Source organism: Dipteris shenzhenensis, chromosome 18 (genome assembly GCF_047967505.1).
Source record: "Dipteris shenzhenensis isolate YYH24624 ecotype China chromosome 18, Dip_SZ_1.0, whole genome shotgun sequence".
Taxonomy (NCBI): Eukaryota; Viridiplantae; Streptophyta; class Polypodiopsida; order Gleicheniales; family Dipteridaceae; genus Dipteris; species Dipteris shenzhenensis.
The window spans coordinates 36,978,865-37,000,696 of NC_141613.1; the positions used below are offsets into that span (position 1 = coordinate 36,978,865).

The following is a 21,832-nucleotide window of genomic DNA, read 5'->3' on the forward strand; positions in this document are numbered from 1 at the left end:
TACTCTTCCACCTTAAATGAAATGGCAGGGATACTCTTACAAGAAACTCTTTGCATGCTGAGAGCCTTCGTTGATCGAAGGTGTTCTCGCCTCCGTTGGTTTGCAGGAGCTTGCCGCTCTTATTTTCTTTGGTCCAAAGGAATTTGCCTTGTGGATGATATGCTTCATGCTGCTAGTATGGTGATTATCTTTTCCTGCAACTGTCAGACAGTATGCTTTGGGCTAACATTATAGGCCTCTACGGTATTTATTGTCACAGATGCTCCATGACTTTCAGCCAATACCTCGTCTTGAGATTCTTGACCGCCTCAAGGACTAGGTTCCCCAATCAGATGATCATGTTTGCTATGCACTACCGTTAGCTGATATCATGGTTGCATCTTTGTATAAGGTTTTGCTTCCCCCTCCTTGGGTTTCTCTTCATGACAATCACATCTGGTCTACGCACCTCTTGGTGGTGGCAGAAAAGTTTACAACACATTTAGGCATCGAAACTCCCTTTTCGGCAATTCTTATGGTGAGTTTTGCTTGGGGTTCCTCCATTTGGACAGATCTTGGCTCCATTGTCATATTGCTCCTGCCACTTGTTGACAATGCCTGTCCTTGCAGGAGTCTATGCCTGTCCTTGCAAGAGTCTATGCCTCATCCATCCAGGCATTTGCCCTGGTTCTCATGATTTCTTGCTTTTATTACAGCAATGGCTTTAAGCTCGTTTCCCAGTGCTTGCTTTGGCAAGCAATTCTGGTTGTCTGGTTTTCATCCTGTAACCTAGGGAAATGATGCTCTCTTTTATTGGGTTCGTTATTCGGCACCATGGGCCCTATGGAAGAATAGCAATCATTGCGTCTTTGGTGATCCCTGCTTGGTTAAGTATCAGTATTTCCGGCATCTCTACAGCAATCATTTTATGATTGTCTACATGCGCAGGATCTTGATTATCTTGCCTTCTTGTCTTATAATAATATGTTCTGATGTTTGTAGCTGGTTGTCCCTTTCTTTGGGACTGCTTTTTGTAATATAATGACAATTTGATTTCACCAAAAAAATGTGTGTGTGGTGGTGGTTCATAGAGAAACATGAAGAATAAAAGAAAATGGTGAAGATCATGAGTTGTCCCTAGCACTCTGAAAGTCAAACGTGCTGAGACCTTGAACTTTCTAATCCATACTTCCTATTCAAATGTTAAAAATCCCGCAAATAGTACAGATCAACCAGCAAAACCAATCAAAGAATTTAGCCTTTAAAATAGATGATGCAAAAGTTAAAAAGGATGTGTGATTAAAACTTAGACAAGAAGTACAGGGTCTTAAAGTTATCCAACCTGCATCCAGTGAAAGATTGAGGTAGCACCCTCTGAGGTAATTTTGTTATCACCCAAATCTAGCTTCTGCAAAACATTCCAGCAGATTACTGAGGAGACACTTTACAAGATTAACAGATGAAAATTCAGAGGGTCAATTGCCAAGTACAGTCTTATCGGACTCTTAAATAGCAGATGTAAACCTCAATGGAGTGCAGGCAGCTCATAGTCTTAGCCAGTATCTTCGTACGAGCATCTGTTAATTCACACTGTGCGAGCAGGAGATTCTTCAGGTTTCTTGGTAATCCACTCATGATGAGGACCTTCAAAGAAATTTGAAATTTTGAACCTTCCCCTGACCCAGCAAACTCATTTAGCATAGTTCTGCTTGTAGATGACTCGAAAGAAGCCACTGGAGACTGCAAAGGCCTACTCGCAAACCTGAAATTTTCTGGAACCAAAGTTCACACAAATGACACTATACCCTTTGCAACAGTCCAAATAATTATAGCATACTCTTTCTTTGCACTATCAATATAAAATATGTTATGTCATCGGGCATGATCATCATATAATCAGAATAATGAGAAAAAGCACCACATCCATGGCAGTCTTTCTCTAAATTAAACTTGTATGACTGCAAGATTTCATATGAATGAAAAAGTTTATGCAGTAGGAAACCTCCATGCTCTGAGCTCCCAAATCCTCCTTGCTAGGCTCCCTCCCTCACCCCGTGTCACCTCCATCCCGCCTCACCCTCACCACCGCCTCACCCTCACCATGCCTCACCTCTGACAGTCTCACCCCTCAGCCCTCTCCCTCAGCCTCACCATCCTCTTCTGGCCTCACCCTCAGCCTCTTGTGAACTGATCATCACCCCTTCTCCCACCCCACCCTGCCTCACCTGTACTCCTAGCTCTGCCCTGCTTCTTCCCTCTCGCCCCTGGCACAACAAGGACAACCTTGACAAATAGAGCAGCCCAAAGTCCAAGAAGAAGAGAGGGCATCAGACAAGAGGCAATGTGCTGTACTATGCCGTCTAGTAAACCATTGCATTTTGGGTCCAATGCCCATCTGATCCATGTTGTGCACAATGAAATACCATCGAATGGTGTCAAATGTTTTCTTACCACCTGCATGATCAGGACATCATGTTCTGAGTATTTGGTGTATCAATTCCAATAGAAGCATTAGCAATATTATCCATAATCTGTCTCTTGGGCAAAAACCCATATTAGGCAAGGTGCAACCCAAATCTACAAGAAATTGGATATGCATAATACCAACAATTTAGAAATCAGCTTATACACCACAGGCATGAGTGTAATTGGCCACCAATCTAACAAATGTTCACGTAATGGTCTTTTGGGAATCAAATGACGCATCAATCCCTTTTACCACAATAGAGGCATACTGCCAAAGCCAAGCATCATTGATCATGTGCAACAGAATAGGGCTCAACAGATCCCAGAATCTACAAAGAACTCAACAGTGAGGCCATCCCACCCCAGGGATTTGTAGCATCCCAACCGAGACAATGCCAATTTCAGTTTTTTATCAGTATATGGCAATTCCAGCAAACGTTTCTCATCCAGGGAGAGAATTCGTTGAACATTTCAAAGTAAAACATCCCAAGCATCAACTTCTACAGGTAAAGGAGGATGGGTGGCTGCAAACAAATTAGTGTAGTAATGCTGCACTACATCATCAAGCTACTGGTTATTCTCTGTCCATGAACCATTTGTGCCTAGCACCTGATGCAACAAATGCATCCGTCAGGAGGTATGCAGGCTTTTGAACAAAAGCCCTGGAAGAGCATCCTTTATTCTAATTGGCGTTCTCATGAGAACCTTGCCATTTTCTTCGCTTGCGTTCATCATTCTCAGTAAAACAATGGAGGGCAGCCTGAAATCCGGATGGTTCATCGAGGGACGATGGACGTTGCTGCACCACAGTAGTAAAGTGCTGAATTTGGCTCTTTGCATTTGCCACTCTTCAGCATAGATCACCGTGTAGCATTTGCCGTATTCTCTAATTACATCCTGCATGCCCAAAGGGAAACTATCCCATGTCCAATTGCATCTACAGATGCATGCGATCCAAAGTTCTATCAATGAGACCCCTGATGATAGTTCTGAAGGCATGGTGCTTAAGGTAAGAATTGTTGACCAATAAGAGCCTTTTGCAAGGCCACTGTTGGAGCGTTTGCAAGAGAAGGAGATTAGCCGAGCATTCTAGTCATGGCTGTAGATCCCGCACTGTAGACTAGGAGCCGTGTGTTAGTCATCGCTCGTGGAGGCAGATGTTGTCCGTTGCGTGAGTCGCCTTTGCTTGTTCTGGTCACACCTTGGTTGCTAGCTATCTTGCTAAGCCTTAGTCGATGTGTAGAAGCTTAGGCTAGAACTGAGTAGGCTAGAATAGTCTCTCACAGAATAAGATGTCTCTGAAAGGTTCTCTTGCAAGACACTGAAATCACATGAAGAATAATCTCTCTTTTTCACACAATCCCTCAACAGAAGAGATGTCTCTCAGTTCTCTCTCTCAGGATTCGCCAGATGGGCTTTAGTGGAGAGATACAGTGGGCTATCATGGCTTTGTATGAGAGGGTCACTGGTCGGGCTCGGACACGTGAGGGGCTCTCAGAGGAGGTATGCAGCACAATTGGGGTGAAGCAGGGCTGCCCGCTCTCTCCTACTCTCTTTGGATTATATATTGATGAGCTAGAGATGTTTGTACAGATGACAGGCGGTGTGGGCTCTACTCTCTCAGGATCCTCCATTCCTATCCTCCTGTATGCGGACGATGTGGTTCTCATTTCCTCTACTGCTCAGGGCCTCCAGGCACATATTGAGGCACTCCACAGGTTTTGCCAGGACAGGGGGTTGACCGTAAACCTTGGCAAGACCAAGGTTATGGTTTTCAACACCTCTGATTGTATTTACAGCACGGATGAGTTTTGCTTCACTTATGACGGACAGCCCATTGAGCTTGTTAGAGAGTACACTTATTTGGGGGCAATTTTCAGGGGACCGGTCTTCACCATGACATATGCAGCACGAGATAGGATTAGTAAAGGGTATGCTTCGTTGGCTCATCTTGAGCGTCAGTGTTTTCAGTCCCACTTTCAGCATCCCGATACGAAATCCTTGCTTTTTGATACAGTGGTGAGACCAGCTGCGATGTATGCAGCTCCTTTCTGGGCAGGAGACCTCGGCGCTGCAGATTGGAGACGAGTAGAGAGGTTACAGATCATCATGTTCTCTCGGCTCATTAGGGCCAAGGCTACAGTTCCGCACGAGATCATGCTAGCAGAGTTTGGAGCTACTCCCCTTGCATTGGATGCAACGTTTCAGTCGGTCATGTATCTGCACAGGGTCAGGGAGTTTGGAGACTCAGCAGCAGGCAGAGCTCGGTTGCCATGGTTAGCACTTGCATCTTCTATGGAGTTGGCACGATCAGGGGCCCGATACTGCTGGTACTTCAGACTCACTAGGTGGCTCACATCTCTTGGACTAGACATGGATAGACTGCCTCCATTCCGATACAGCATAGATGCCCCTCATCTCGAGTTGACTCGCCACGAGCTTAGCCAGGTCACGAGAGCAGACTTGCTGCAGCTTCATACGTATCGCACTTGGATTTATCCCACGCAGCTTCCGATGAAGATGGCCACATATCGTGACCACTTCCTTCGGATCTCAGAGGATGGATTTGTCATCCCACCAGGCTATACAGGTACCCACATGTCCCACTCACTGAGGATTGCCCTCGGCCAGCTTAGAGTCTCTTCGCATCAGCTCGAGATAGAGGCTGGTAGGATGCGACGCATGGAGGATGGACGGCGACCAGGCCGAGAGACCAGGATCTGCCCTTGTTGCACCATGGGAGAGGTGGAGTCAGAGGAGCACTTCATTTGCAGATGCCCGCTATATTATGAGATCAGAGGTAGATTCCACTGTCTCTTCACGGATGGCTTTGGACCTCTCTCACGAGTGATGGACTACGAGGATCAGCATTGCCTAGCCCTTTATGTCAGGGAGGCCACTATGCTTCGGCGAGACTACCTCAGAGAGCACACACCGGAGCGTGATAGAGCCCAGCCTCATAGAGCTCAGGCACACGCCATACCAGAGGACAGAGACCAGGAGGAGCACGAGGATGGCAGAGCCCACACAGGACACATGCCTCCACCATGTGGATGTACATATGAGATGGTTTGTAGACGCCGCAGGATCTTGTTACATAGGGGACGTACTCGCCGCTTCATCTCCAGACGATCCAGGATGATGGCAGCATTTCGGAGGAGACTTACTCATGGAGATCTCGCCCCACCAGCCGCTCACCTCACCTTTGCCCAGATTTGTACTCTCATAGCAGGAGGCAGAGTCGATGGACAGGATTTCCAGTATTATTTTGGTTCTCAGACTCCGTGACACCTGGACTTGTATCTTTGCATTGGCATATTGTGCTCATCCCCCCATTTTGCACCCGGGGGCGGTTTCCTTGCATCTAGTTTACTCTGTATTTAGGCTCAGATTTGACATTATGTACTTTCACTTGCATTATATTGCGTAGCACTTAGATGATATTCGACGATGCCTCTTCTTTGGGGCACGTTGATTTTGTGCTATCTTGTATGCAGAGTTCTTGATGTCCCATGGGCCCATTTTGGCCTCTAGTGGACAATAATACACTTTCTTTCTTTCTTTCTTTCTTTCTCAATGAACTCACACTCAAAGAACGCTCTCTTTCAATGGAAATCTCTCATGTACGGAAATCTCTCTCAGGGAAGAGAAGAAATGAACTCTCTCACAAGAACACTCGAGAAGCTCTCAATCTCTCAATCACTCTATCTCTCTCGCAAGGATGGTGCCTCAGGCGGAAGGAAGAACCATGCTCTGATACCATGACAAAATATGAAGAGGGGAGAGGAGAAGAGTGGAGATATCATGCATTGGGAGGCCAAAATGCAAATTCATAGATACCAAAAAGTGATCCGATAAGCGGAAAGAATAATACAAAGCCATCTCACAACTAAAATCATCAAATTGCCATGCACGCAGCATGTACCATTGGTCTGATCAACCCCTCATACACGTTTTTTGTAAGAAGCTGTATTCATTAGAAAGAATATACATTCATAGCTGTCTAAAAACGAGACAGCTACTACTCAGAACTAAAAACAGTAATAAAAGACTTCTAGCTAGGCCAGAGGAAGGTCTTCAAGAGAATGTGCATCTTAAAGAGATCGATGCAAGGAGTAACGGAAGAAATGAAAAACATCCAGCCAAGAATGCTCGTACAGTCGAATGCAACGAGCATGATATAACGACCATAAAGCCCAATAATGGCACCAACAAAAGAACTGATCATAATCTAGCCTAGAGACATATCTGCCAAACAACCAAAACTGCCTGCTAAAAAGGACAGCCCGAAAAACGAGCGCTTAGCAGCCAATAAAGATCCAAGCGATAAGGCCCCCACCAAAAATCGCCATAAGAAAACCTGATGTCTGAGAGGAAACTTACTGCCCTAGGTTCACCAAAGACAACCCTTCCACCAAGCAAGGGGCTTATTGAGATGCCATAACTGATTTGCATGCTCTTGAATCATGGCTGCGGTAGTAAAAGATGATATGCTTCTCAACAGAAATATCAGCAAATGAAAATGAAGAAAACTTCCAATCCAAAAGTGGAAGAGAAGTGAATAAACGAGGAACAAGTAAAAAAGGTTGCAGCGTATCAGAAAGAGTATGCCAAATATGCATGTGATGTAAACCCAAGCAAAATTGCCTTCTGGCCTATGGAAAGAAAGGACCCAACCCCAACCATTTACTACATCATCCACTATAGAAATCCCCAGGTGGTGCAGAAAATACGGCTTCAATGCTAAAGGAGAAGCGAACACCCAGCTCTAGTGTATACTGCAAATAGAGGGTGTTACCAAGATCTAGAGGTCAACCCGACCAATGCACTCACCCACAAGTATTCTCTCTCAACGCTGTTACTATCCCTCACACACTTTTTTTTTTTTGGTGAAATCTTTGATTGATTATATTATATGAGTAGCAACCTCAAAACAAGGTGCTACAATTACATCAACTGAAAATTTCAGTATATGCCAAAAAGACCTCATGATCTATGCAACAGATCTGCAAGCAATCAAAGAAAGATTGTTGCAAAGAACGCCTAAAAAAGCCAAACAAAGAGAAAGTAGGATCACCAAAGACTTTACAATTGCTATATGTCCATAAAGTCCATAGTGCCCAGCAGCGAACCCAAACAAAGACACATTCACAACCACTCAGTCAAGCCCCTCTTCTCCACTTTCACTCATGGAGCACACACTCCTCCAAGCAACATTCACCCATGCACCCAATAAACTTCACACTCACACTTCCTCAATGCTCTCCCTCACACACATTTTCACTCAAGCACTTTCACAAACCTTACTCCTTCCTTTCATACCCTCACACCCCTTTCACACACTCATACATTAACACCCACCCACTCTTCCCCTTTAGCTTCTTAGCCTTTCACATCTCTTTCCCCTATAGGAGCCGGAATATTTTAGTTCAGATTTGGGTCAGCATCTTCATCCCTCATCAGCAAAATAGCATCAACTGGAACCCCCTCCACCTCCACCGGCCAAGAAAAGCATGTTTTAAGGGAAAAGTCCTTTAGGAGGACATCACCGTAGAGCATGGGCATACTCCGATAGGCAAGTACTTGGCTGTCCCCTTTTGAGAAGCCACGTTTGAGAATGATATCTCACTATGCTCCCATTGGATCAAGTGTCTCACCTTAAGGACACTAGCAGGGGTTTCTTCAATTGGCCTTTGCTGCTCAAAGGTTGCCACATCTATCCTTCCACTTAGCCCCCTACCCATGGGGAGAGGTAGGAAGGCCCTCATGTTCCCTTATTGCCTTCATTTTAATCCAATTCTTAAGGGCCAAAAATACTCCATCCTCACCATTCATTTCCAATCCTTTCTAAGGTATACTCAAGCTCCTAAACTCGATTGGGGAGGCATTTTGGCAGCTCCTCGAGATTCCCCAACTTCCAACTGCCCCTTAACTCTATAGTAGCAGCAATCACCTTAGAAAAAGATGAGGTGCCTAGAGTTCATAAACTCTGAAATTCTAAATGATCATGTATTTCTCTAGACACTTGATAGGTAGGTAGCAAATGGAGGTCACTAGCTACTGAAATCAGTGTCATATTTGTAGGCAATTCAAGCATCATTACACATCATTGCCCCAAGAGGACCACATGCACCAAGACATGCCCAGATAGGTTCCCACTCCCACAATCCCTCTGCCCCCTCAATCTCCATGCCGTCAACCACGAGTCTAGAACGTGGTGCCGGATCACAAGTGCCCCCATTCTCCTTGTGGCGCCTCACATTTCAGGCAGTTGTCCACACTACAAATGGACATCATTATATGGGACCTTAGACGTCCTTGCAAGTATGTTGTGCAGCATAAGGCCGTTCCTTTCGAGTATTTAAATGGCACCACATAGATAGGGATAAGTAGATGTAACCTTTGGCTGGGTGTCTTCTGTACAATAGGTAGAACCAAAGAGTGAAGATGGACTAATGCAGTGGCCCTATCGAGGACTGAATCTGTTTTCTACTACATTATCCAGAATGCTAGGAGATCACTAATCCAAAACATGCAGTGGTCGCCCACAAAGAAAGCACTTCAAGAGATTTAAAGTCACCCTTCCACACCAAACTTAAATTTTGAGACATTTGAAGCTCTCATAGGTCTTTTTCTAGATCTTCCAACATGGAGTTCTCGCAGCGAACCTCTGGAGAAGAGTTTTTGGAGCAGTCACTCAATGTCTGTGATGCCTTACACATATTGAGTCTATTTAGCATCGTCTTTGGAGTTGCAAAGAGGCCCAAAGGATCTGCCAAAGTAATGCTTTCTTCCACGGCATTATTAGCAGAGGCGATTTGTTTATCACTTGGGAATGTATAGCCTGGCTTAGACAATTTAGACCACAAATGCAATGTGAGCTAGTAGATCTAGATATAGCAATCAGGATTCATAGGGAAAAACCCCAAAGTGATTTGCTTGGATGGAGTGCTTTTTAATATGATGACAGCCTAGTAGATCTGGCATTCTAGAGGCACAGTGGCCATTGATGGTTCCAAACCTTTTCTTTTACTTTTGCAAAAAGATGGTTCTCAGTGTTATCCATCTCAGTCACTATACATCATATGGCATGACATGATACACACACCCCTAAGGGAAGGGGGGCGGGGAGCCTTCAGTCTTTTATCTCAAGCCATATTTCTCCCACAAGCCATCTCCTAATAGTCATTGAGGAATCCAAATACTTCATCATATGAATTGAGGGACCGAATTTGTGGGCCAATGCTGTCCTAATAGTCACTGAGGGATCCAAATACTTGCCTTGATTATAAATAATTACATATGATATGGAATTATTGTGGGCCACTGCTGTCCTAGAATCAAGGCTAATTTGAAAACTCTACCAAGATGTGCGCCATAGCAGGAGAGAGAGTATGTATGGAAGCTACAGAGAAAGTTCTTATTCTCCCGCATCCCTTTCCCTTTGTAAAGACTTGTTGGAAATACAGCCTTGATAATTAGATAAATTATTCCTGTACTTTCGACTCCTTGATTTTGCTTTACAAAAAGTCGCAATATCTTGGAAGCCCACCAGAGCTCCTCATTGGGAGAGTTTTCAGATTTCTACAATCTTGCAGAAACCTTTTTGGGGAAAGCTCTGGAAGTTCCTCAAGAATAGAAAATTCACTATTTCTGGCTTTCTATTCATGGAGGGATTGCAATGACCCTGTGAAGGTCCAAGTTTGGTCCTTGCTACCTTTTTGCTGAGGATTCCATTCAGCATTCTTTATTCGATTGTGGACAAACAAAGTTAATCTCGAAGGGGATTGCTAGACTTTTGAGTACTTTTGTTTCCTCCTCCTTCATGACACGGAGCTCGGTTGCTTGGTTTGGCTAGTATTTGGATAGAGACTGTACACATTCTGATGGCCATTTGATTTTCGTGTAGAGGTCTTCCCAAGCGCCATCTGCCAGGAGGACTATCTTCCTCAGGATGTGGAGAGGCTTCCCTTGTTCTCAAAGTCCACCACAGGTTTTAGGTGGCATCTTTAGCCTCAATCTTGGAGCTTTACTGACTCCTCCTGATGCGCAGGTTTTTGACCCATGCATATGCATGATGTACTCTTGCCATGAGCATGTGCTCTTGGGGCCTTTTTCCTTCTTAATAGAAGTCTTTTCATTGAAAAGGAAAAATACAGTACCTATGTTTGAGACATGTTAAGTCAAGATGCTTGCTCTTGCCTGAGGTCTAACAATGTATGCATACCAAAATTTGTCTATTTCAGCAATACTATTGCATTGATAAACGTCTTGCCTTACATATTAAAAGTATAAATTAACAATTATGTACTCTTCTTTCAAAAACTCAGTGGACAAACTTTAAATATGTATTTGATATAAAAGCCTGCATGTATGACCTACTCCCTGCCTTTGAGATATTTGCCACACAGCAAAGTGAGGTTACTCTTTATTAGCAGATTATCACATTGAACAGTTACCTTCAAGGATTAGCTCTTCCAAAGCAGTTTCTTGCAGTGCTTCCACAACATTCTGAGAAACCCATGCTCCTATACCATTCTCACGCACATCAAGAACCTTAAGTGTCCTGCATTCTCACACAGGCACATAACTTAATGCACAGTCAAGTAATATAGGATGTGTAAAAGTTCAAACCTGCATTCTTCTAATATATAAAAAATGATAATCACCTGACAGAAGGAAGTGTTAGAGCAATAGTAGCAAACCCCTGTGTCCCTATATTATTATACGCGAGGTTGAGAACCTGAATCCTTCAAGGACCAACAGAAAAGCACAAAATCAGACCCCAATTTTAGAAAAAAATATGTACTGGGTGAAAGTGTTATTAGCCATTATTGATACTTGTAGTTATCCAAAGAAGATGATTTCTCTCATATCAGCATGCCAAATTCCAATGTGAGGCAGGAGGTCTCTACTTCTGTGTTCCTGAAAGGGCCCAGGTTCCCAGGGCTGCATTTTACAAAGCATGTAATCATCAGTTCAAACGATTAGAAACAGTGACCATGAACAGTTCAACCATGGATATCTTTCATCTTCACTCCCTGTGTGGTTCAGGGCTCCACCTGATTGCTCTGAGAGAAGTCACGCACAGGACTGGAGACCAAAGCTCACTTGTAGAGGATGTTACTTTGATTTGGTCTCGTATGATCACTCTTCACACCCGTCTAGACTTGGGCCGAATGATTGATGTTTGGTAACATCTAGGCTGTAGCCCCATCCCTCAGAATGCTTCTCGAGAGCTAAGAATACAGAGTCAATACCCACATTGTTTATTAAATACAAGCTTGCCCTTAGCCAATCGGGTTCAGTTAGAAATTTTTCCTTCTTCAGATATCGCAGCTGCTCTTATGCAGTACATCATCACTATGGCATAAGCATTATTAGGGCGGTAAACAGTCGCGAAGTGTGCTCTGGTTGATTTGTGCTTTTGGGGGTTCCCCCAGCCCCCCCCCTTCCCTCTGCCCTCCTACACAGCCCCCTTCCCCTCTGTCATCTAGCCGCCCAACCCCTCACTACTGTGGAACCCCTCCCCTCTAAGCCCTCCTACACAACCCCCCTCCCCTTTGGTTATCTCCCCCCCCTGCCATACATTAAACCCCTCCCCTCTCAGCCCTGCATAGCCCCCCACCCCCCACCCCTCTCAACCCAGCTTCCCCCATTCAACCCCTCTCTCATCTTCTGAGTTCTCACCCCCAGCTTCTCCCCACTTGGTTTCTCCCCTGCTGTCAACAGCAGCCCTTGCTCCCACCAGCCCACCTCCCTTTCTACCATCCCGGCCCCTTTTCCCTGTTGCATTTCCCCCTTAACCCGCTGCTGCAAATCCCCCACTTCCAGGCTGTAGCACATACCTATGCCAGATAGAAGGAAGACATGTAAGCCTTGACTTCCAAAAGATGGACTCTTTACCCCTTTCATGCTGCAATGACCTCCCAGGGCCACCCTCCACATCCAGCTTCCACCCATTGATTTCAGATCATGGCGGATCTGATAACACATGGGGTCACATCTCAGGAGGCGTCCACTGAGCCAATTCATGTCCCCCCCCTTTCTCCAAACTCAGGGTTGTCTTTAAACCCTTTGTGAACCCAATCTCCATCTCTATTTTGTATTATCATCAGTGAAGAATGAGGCACTTTCATTGACGGAGTTTGATAGAGTTGTCTTTCCACCAGTTGATGTCCCCCTGTGCAATTCATTCATTCCGTCCTATGACATTGCCACCAACATGTTTTAGTTTTTGGGCTCCCATCATATTCTCACACCCACTCTGGTGTCCACCTACTTGTGTCTTTCCATCCTCCCCATGCCCACATACAGTGAGTCACAGTAGTTTCTCACACAGTGTAAATGGCCCAGAAGGGGGGAAGATTGCCTCAAGATCGTAGAGGGGTAGAGGAGAGATGAAGTGCTAGCAGGGTATTCTTTGCACACTTGTACTATGTACATGGCCATTACTTCATCGCTAGGAGTTTTCACTGTTTGTCCTGCATTAAACTCCCTTTTCAACACACTCCTTATGCCCCTTTTGGCTGCGGGGCCCCCCGTTACATGAGAATGATCTGCTAGCACATTTTCTAGTTTCATCATTTGGCCAATCATTCTCGCACATACACAGCTACAAAATGAAAACTATCTACACCTTTTTGACATTAAATGGGAAGTGGTCTCCTGTGTGTTTGGAGAAGGACAGACCTGGATAATGTCTTCACCGTCCCCATGCAAGAGGCCCTAGAAGCCAGCTCCAGCACACCCAGGGCTTCCACTTGTTACCTCACCCTCGATACTCTTGCATAGTCAAGACTTTGGATTCTATGGAGGATCAGGGTACGACAGCCGTGTCTGAGGAGTATGGAGAGCTTATTGACATGACAGACTGCATGAGATACAATTACAGGTATGCATGAATCAAGCGGTCCATGCACATGGCACAGTGGGTCACGGATGATACCTTTGCACAGTTAGGTGCAGCCCTCTTCAACTCCGCAGGTCATCCACAGCGTATGTTGTCCCAAATACAACATTTGAAAATGGAGTTGGATGGGGTCTCTTGGGATCAGGAAAGAAATGGCAGGCGCAACTCCACGTGGAAGGGAGAAGTCTGGAAACAACAGCAGGCTGCACTGCAACAGCACCGTGACCTTCAGAGGTAGAAGTGGGATGCAAAAAATGCTGCCATGCAGATCAAGGCTGCAGCATGAGCTGACACTACTGTTGGAGGACCACACATCTCTGGTGTCCATGCATGCCAAAGCTGAATGGAGGCTCGCTGAATTGTAGACTAAACTTGCACGATGGAGCAGGAACGTGTGGAGCTCTCACAGCTTCGTGAACGACATACACATCTAGAAATGTCCCATGAGATTTTGCAAGTAAAGCTGCTTCCCCTTCAAGCTGGATTCTCTCTCATAAAGTCCAAGTATGATAAATATACGTCTAGCTATTATCGCTACAAAGAGAAGTATGAGGATCTCCGAATGTCATTGATACTATAGAGGATGAACGCGTTGCCCACCACAAGGCCACTAAAGCCCCATGACAGTTTGATCTTATGCACTTTGGTTCAGCAAGCTTTAGCACTTGAACAGTTTTATAGATTTCTACTTCATTTTTTGTTGGTTGAGCTCTTTGAGTTATTGTATATATGAAAGGTATTCTTTTCGTTTTTATCTATTCTTCTTCACATAGTCGTAAGACCAAGATCCATTTCATATTTTTTCTGTAATTTTATGAGGCATAAAGCATAGCATTAAGCATGCGGTTATAATTCCTCAATTGCAAACCAGCCTTACGCTTCCTATTCACCCGGACGGTGAATATTAGCGCCAAGGGAAGCTGTTAAAGGATCTAAAAGGTCATCCCGGTACGACCTAAGACCTTCATCATAGAACCCCTCTACGAGCATAACCTACCGCCTTTGACCAAAACAGACCATGTACAAGGGATGGCATTTGACCTATGGTGCAAGGACTACTTCAATAATTGGAGTCACTAGGCGACTTCGCTACTTCACCAAGTAACATGTGGTTACCAGGACAGTTAGCGGTGATGGTAGACAAGGTTGATATCCGAGGTGATCTGACCCGAACGCCACTTGGTCGACAAGTGAACATGGAAGTGCACATGGAGGATGGCAAGTTGTGTCAGCCAACATGATCTAACCAGGTCCATCTCAATAACAATCAGAGGCACTGGATCTGCACATGAGGTAGTTAAGATAGCACAGAAAAAGCAGAGGCTAGCACAGTCAAAAAGTTAGCAAATCCATTAAGAGACGGAGCTACAAAATGGCTATGGGAAATAGGAGGATAACCTATGTGAATGAAGGGATAAGACTGAAACAACCAAGGTACAACTTCAAGCCAGAGTCCATCAATACCATTATCTCCCACAGCACAGCAATGTTGACAGCAGTTTCCTTTTAAGATATAAATTTGATGTAAAGTCTTCAGAAATATAGCCTCCTCTTTTCTCAAAGGCTTAACTTATAGAATAGAACTTCAAAGACTACCTTTTGTGTTGCTTAAGTGCAATGCTTAAAGAGACAGCACCTTCGGAGGTAAAGCCTGTTTCACTGCACGAGAATGTCATTGCAAGATCAAAAACATTATCAAAGAAAGCTAAGTAATTAACTTTTTTAAGTATCAGTTGATAGACCCTTGACATACCAAGATCAGTTTACTTTCTTTTTACATACATGCCTCTACCGAGGTAATTTTTAAAAGCAACCTAAACCTGTGGTAAAGAGTGTCAGCATTACCACACAAAGTAAAAGATCTCTATAGAAATTATTTAGATTTAAAATTCAATTTCAGAGATCTCCAGCCAACGATTCATCACCATTACAACGATGTCTTTTTTCGTTTAACAGTCTAAGTGGGCCCTTGTTGTGCACAGTACCATAAGGAAATAATGGTATGGCTTGTAATCTGAATAATATAGGTTTATGAATTCACTTTCCTAATTTTGCTCCTTCCTGCAGCAAACGTTTTCAGCTACATGTTCAACACCTGTGTATCGAATTGTTATCAGCCTTTCAACAATATTTTTCTATATAGTGTAATTCATTCCATTTCAATTTGACATTAGGCAAGAAGACACCTTGAGCCATCACGCTACAGCTCCTTTGATAGCATGTATAAACCTAAAGGGCAACATATTACCTGGCATTCAGACACTGTAGAAGGGGAAGTGACTCAACAAGATCTTGAAGTTTTAAACAGGGCAGAATGCCACCTTTTGACGGGTTCCCTAATGGAAGCTTCGCTAAACCTGGACCACCACCCCAACAATCATGCAAGTGAAATCCATCTTAGTTATTTTATACAAATGTTTGTTTGCAGAAAAGAGGTCCTACCACCTAAGAATCCTGCATTCAAAGCAAACCAATTTCCAAAGGGCATGTTTGATTCAAATAAGCATCTAGATGAATTTGAAAACATGCCCAAACTCAGCTCACGAAAGACACAGGAACAGTGCAGTTTTAACCTCCTGATAGTCATCCACAATGCAAGGCCCATAAACTCCATCATTAACACCAAGGACAAGCCACTATGACATACCCACTTATATCATCTATGCCCAAGGGTGACTGTAGCCCCTTGTATACACCTGCCCTCTCACATTTTCAATTACTAGCAATTTGGTGCCTTACGTGAAGATCCTTGATGTTTTAAAACTGCGCCATGGTGCAATATACACAGAAATATGCATTTTGGGAATAAGGGGTCAAGAGCTGACCTTTTTCCTCAGGCATGAAGAATAGAAATACGATCCTGAGAGAAAGGGATTACCTCATGACACAGTCAATGTTGAAATATTAAGGGGTGACTATCAATCTTTTGATTGTGAGTTATTCATGATGCCTGGAAAGTGAGAAATGGATGGCCTTCCCTGATACTTTTGAAAAAAAAAGGTGCTACCTACAGAAAAAAGATCAGCAATTCTTGGTGGGGGAGGCGTATGCATGCAAGGCATCATCCAACAGCTGGAAGTCAAAAATATTGGGAAAAACTGGCTGGGTGACATGTAGGGACTAATTGTCCATATAAACTATGTGGCTGGTGGTGACTTGTACATATGTGGTGGTGATGTGGGTCTTAGAGTAAAACCCACTCAGGGTTCACAGCTTTGCATTCCTACAGGTTCGGTTGTAACACACCTACACATTTTTGCATGCACATTATTACTATATTTCCTACTTTTCAGCTGATGTTTATTTATTTCTTGTGCACATACTTACTAATCACACGTGATTGTTTTGTGTGAGTTCTTTCTTCCAGAATTTACACCTCCGGCAGGATATCTTCTACCAAACCAATGCATTGGTCTTCATCAGTTCATTGATATCACTATATCCATGGTTTTAACACCATGAGACTTTACCATCTTCACACAGTAGTTGCACCTTTCTGCAAAAGGATTAGCCATAAAGGACATTTCTTATATGTACAGCTAGTCACATCATGGTGACAGAATGATGGGAGCTAGTGCATTGGGTGGACTCCACTACATGGAGTTATTTCACAACCCATACCATAGATTCTAATAAGTCTAACTCAAGTTATAGCCTTAGCAAGCCTAGGGTACAAGTGAGTGTTCTGGGCCTCCTTGCGCATTAATTATGTGCATGGGTAAGGGGATCATGGGGCAATTTTTTTAGAAAGAGAATTAAAAACGAGTTATTTAAATTATTAAAGTTATTTTCCCACTATATAGGCTAGGAAATTTTGATTAAATGAATATATCTATATTTCAACTACCTTATAAGTCTAATCTCTGTTTTAACTACTTTTTATAGCTTTTTATCAGTTTAAGGATTAGAACCAGCCATATCAAGTGCCAATTGTTCTGCCACCTCATTCTTGCATGCTTGCTCTTGAGATCTTGGCTGCTCCCACGTTTTTCAAGCTGCTGAATCCTTAAACAGAAAATTCACATCGAATCCCTACCTCCTATTGACCTCCAGGCTCCTATTTCAATCACCAGGCACCTCCAAGACAAATTGCAATATGTTTTACAGCTTGTTGCTGCTGTTCTAGTGCCTCAATTCACTTCAATTGAAGATAAAATAGCCTGGACTATGTTTGCCTGCAACTTTCCTCTTCCTGATCACTTAGGATTTGAGGAAGAGACTCTTCTGCTTGACGGTTTTGCAGTTTCCTGCACTTTCCCAGCTATTTCACTTCAGTTTTGATCCTTGCTTTCACTGGAATCAGTTTTTCAATTCTCAAAGACAGGTGGAGTTGAACAAGTTTTGTCAGTTTTCTGGCAAGTTTGGCACCTATTTGAGATTAAAAAGTGAAAGATTGCTTCCAGGCAAATTGTGATTGAGGGGAACAGGTCCCTAACCAATTGCAATTGGATCTACAGCCCTGTTCCAGGGTTTTGAATGAATTATAGCATCATTTAGAGCTTTAAATGGAGTTTTTCCCCTTCTTGGATGACGTTTTTCACTCTTGGGCACAGCTTTCTGCTCCAGATTTCATGCTAAATCATGTTGGTCACTTTTGGGCTGATGGTTGTAGACTTTGGCACCATATGTCATCTTTTTGGTTGATGAATTCATTGTTGGTCATTGATTGAGGCTATTGGAACCGTTTTTATTAGGCTATAGAAAGATCTCTCACTGTTCAACACTAGTTAGAAAGATTTCTCAGTGTTTACACTAGATTGTCGGTTTAAGTTTCTAATTCAACTAATGTGGAAGATGATTGTGATAGTGTCTTCATGCTAGGAGGGTGAAGGAAGGAAGATGAAGGAAGCAAGGGGACTTCACTTTCAGCCTGTTGTTCCATTGGCTGAGTTTTGGGCACTTGACAGAGATCCAGGGTTATCACCTTGGCTACACAGACTCCATCTTTTGTAATTGTCCTATTTATTGAAGCATTGAAATTCCCTCCAACGACTATAAAGGAGTTGTTTTTCGTTTTATGTTCTCCTAGGATTTTAGAGGTTCTGTCCTAAATTCTGGAATATTTTTGTATTAAGATTCAGCATTACTAAAATACAAAAATATTCCACGTGCTTGAGCTCTGCCAGGGGGTGATCCTCATTCGCACTCCATAACGGCCTCGCTTTTTCTACGTTTCATTCTCTCTTTTATTTTCAGTTTTAAAGACTATATGTAATGAATGATTTGTAGTGCATAAAGTTCCAGTTAATGGTTCTGAATTTTCCATTTTAATTAAATAAATCCTCAAAACCACGCTTCGGCACACACGGTTCTAACAATGGTGTTGGACCCCCCGTATGTGGTGCATTGTGCGCTACTCGCGATTGTCGGGAAACCCTATGGCAAATGTCAAGTAGGCTTGTAGATTGTAGATTGTGCATGGCTGCACATGCAGGTGACCTTCGGTGTGGAGAGGCACAATTGGGAGCATGTGGTGGCTTGGCACGTGTAGTAGCGGTAGTTGCAGTGGCACCAATGGGGACTAATAGCCTATGACAACAACCATAGCAGCGGCTCCCTTGATGTGATATGTCTAATAATGGTTCCTCCTTTCCTATGCATCAAAGGCCTTCCCTAGGAGATTAAAAAAAGTGGTATCATGCTACCCTCGCTCTCAAAGGGACTCATTCATCTCATTCCCAAAGATAGGGATAGGACCCTCATCTCTTAGTAGAGGCCCATTACCTCCTTGGATTTTCCTACAAATAAGCCTCAAACTTTGGCTGCTCCTACCAAGCCTCTTACACTCACACTGGTTCCGTAAAGGATAGGAGCATTTTTTATTATATTTTCTCATTTTGACAAACAATTGAATAGGTCACAAGACAAACGATTTGATGGTCTCTTATTTTTATGCTTTTTTTTTTTAGATAATAAATTTTGCCTACATAACTGAGAAAGTCCATCTATCAAAATAAAGGTAAACATAAGTGAAGATAGAAGAGGCTTCAAATGAGTAAATGAGATCACGGAGCAACATGAACTACCCATGTGATACAATAAACCCTCCTTTACTAGGGCATGAACAACCTATAATGGAGAGTTGTGTGGCCTTGATGTCAACTAAAGAAAGATTCAGTGGTTCACAAAACACTTTTGTCCAAATTCTTTTCATCACTAGGTCAAAAGACATAATCAAAATGGGTGTTTTCGAAGCATGATCCCTCAAGTCACATTTATGCTTCTAATGTTGTTTCGAATTCTCTACAAACCTTCTTTATTTATGTATAGGAAGAGGAGTCCAAAAAGTAAGGGGAATATATATATATACCTTTGTAAGACTAGAATAAGTCCAATCATACAAATGTAGATTTATTGTTGTTCTAAAGATCAAAAATCTACACAGAAAACAAAAGAGAAAATGAAAGAGAAGAAAAAAGAGGTAAACAAAAACTTTTATGAAAAACAAAAGGAAGACATACTTAGCAAGCAAAGCAACACTTATGTCATCATCAATGCCCAAGCATAAGCAGCTATACTGGGTTTCTAAAGACCCGCGGAGTCTCTTGGGCATTCCATGGTATATATATATACGCCATTCCATGGGCTATTCATAGGTGCCACTCATTGCTTGGTATGTGCCTTGTAGGCCTAGTTATAGGCAGTTAGGACACTTGGTACAGTTAGGTCATGTACTAGTTAGTACAGTTCGTACCACTAGGACACCTTGTCCTAGGGTATCATCATATAGGGTGTACTTCGTACTCTTTTCATCATTACAGCAGCTCGTTTTTGCTTCCATTGCTTCATTCTTTGAGCTTCCATTGCTTGCCCTAGCCTACAGTGGTATCAGAGCAAGTCAAGTCAAGGACCCTTCCCCTCAGCCATTGACAGCTTCCCCGAGCTGTTGGATGCCTGTTTTCTTGCTTGTTGACGCACTCCTCTTGCTGGTCAGCACATTTTCCAAGGCGTGGCTGCAAACTGTGGTGATTCGAGGCTATTCCAAGCATTTCTGTCATGGGAAAACGCCTTTTTGGGGCTGCTGTTGCATACATGACTCCTTCTAGTGCTCCATTGTGGAGCTCTACTGTATTTCGCGGCATTTAATGCTCTGCCTCTGCTGTACAGACAGCCGCCTTCAGCTGTACGGTGCATTTAGGGATTGTACGGACCTGTTGCTGCCTTGTACGGACCTGTTCCCACAGAACATGTGAGTTGTACGGCATTTTACAGGACTGCACGGAGCATTTAAGGCAGCTCTCCTACACGCCTAGGGACTGGTTACTGCATTTTTTAAGCTCTACTTCAGCCGCCTTGCTGTCTTGGAGCTTCTCCTTGCATTGGACCTCTACCTACACCGTACTTGAGCTTTGGGGCTTGATGTTGTCATCCAAGGACCTCTTTTCAAGCCTCCATGCTCTCATTTGCAGTATTTTCAACTCGGGCTGAGAGCTTCTTACCTCTAGCTGCTGCTGTACTCATTTCGAGGTGTTCTCCTCCTTGTGGGAACACGTACTCTTGCTGTAATTCCATTTTCCAGCCTTCTCTTGGCACCCTTCATTGCCATTTTCTGTCCATTTCACCTCTCCTCCAAGGCTGACTACTTGTGCACAAGTTTGGAGCTATTTTCTTGCTGTAATTTTGGCCTACAACACTTGGTAAGCTCCTGCTGCATTGATTCCTTTTATTTCCAGCAAAACAATCCTTTCTTTGTTTTATTGGCATTGTGCAAAGGCCCCGCATTGCCTTGGAAGGCCTCATGTTGCCTTTTGGGAGTGCTTTTTTTTTTTTTTTTGGCAGCAAGTACACCTTATGACAGCCACACATGTGCAGTGAAAGGCTTTGAAGCTTGTGAGGTAAATTGCCATTTGGTTTTGGGAGATTGCCTCTCATTTGCATTGTCAATTTTGGTGCCTTTGCCTTCCATTTTGGCACTATGGCTGGCAATAAAGATGATTTGTTTGGGATGCTTGGGACTGAGGACAAACTTGATGGCACAAATTACCCCATGTGGGCCTATATGATGGGGCATGTTTTGGTGCCAAGAATCTTTGGAATATTGTTTTAGGCAATGAGGTTAGACCTATTACTTCTGGTACATATGGTACTGCCTCAGGCTCATCTGGTGATGGGTCTCATGGTGCAGCTGCATTTGGTACTTTACCTCCTACTCAGGAAAAGATTCAATGGGATGGACGTGATGCCAAAGCACATGCCTTGATTGCTCTTTCAGTGAAAAGGGTCATTATCCCTCATATCCGTTCATGCAAGACAGCTAAGCATGCATGGAATCAGCTTGCCTCCTTATATCACGTGCGGAATGAGACTAGAGTTGCCTATCTCCACAAATACGGATGCATGTCTTACCAGTGTGAAGGATTTGAAGGAGAACTTGGCCAACGTTGATGAGGTGGTTCCTAGTTCTGAGCTTGTATTTATGACACTTAATGGATTGCTTGATTCCTACCAGGGCTTTGCTACTACTTTGCGATTGGT

The 21,832-nt window shown here is 43.5% G+C and overlaps 1 protein-coding gene across 6 annotated transcripts in view; it reads right to left on the bottom strand.

Annotated features, from left to right (window-relative positions):
* LOC147891182 (uncharacterized) overlaps window positions 1-21,832 on the bottom strand; it is a 161,213-nt gene that overhangs the window by 53,163 nt on the left and 86,218 nt on the right. For all 6 annotated transcript variants that reach the window (XM_087390081.1, XM_087390085.1, XM_087390084.1 and 3 more), the window contains 6 exons: window positions 15,606-15,714; window positions 14,954-15,016; window positions 11,115-11,195; window positions 10,905-11,011; window positions 1,504-1,751; window positions 1,322-1,387 (listed from right to left, as the gene is read on the bottom strand). In XM_087390081.1, coding sequence (XP_087246207.1) covers window positions 1,322-1,387; window positions 1,504-1,751; window positions 10,905-11,011; window positions 11,115-11,195; window positions 14,954-15,016; window positions 15,606-15,714 — 674 coding nt within the window. The remainder of the gene's footprint in view (window positions 1-1,321; window positions 1,388-1,503; window positions 1,752-10,904; window positions 11,012-11,114; window positions 11,196-14,953; window positions 15,017-15,605; window positions 15,715-21,832) is intronic.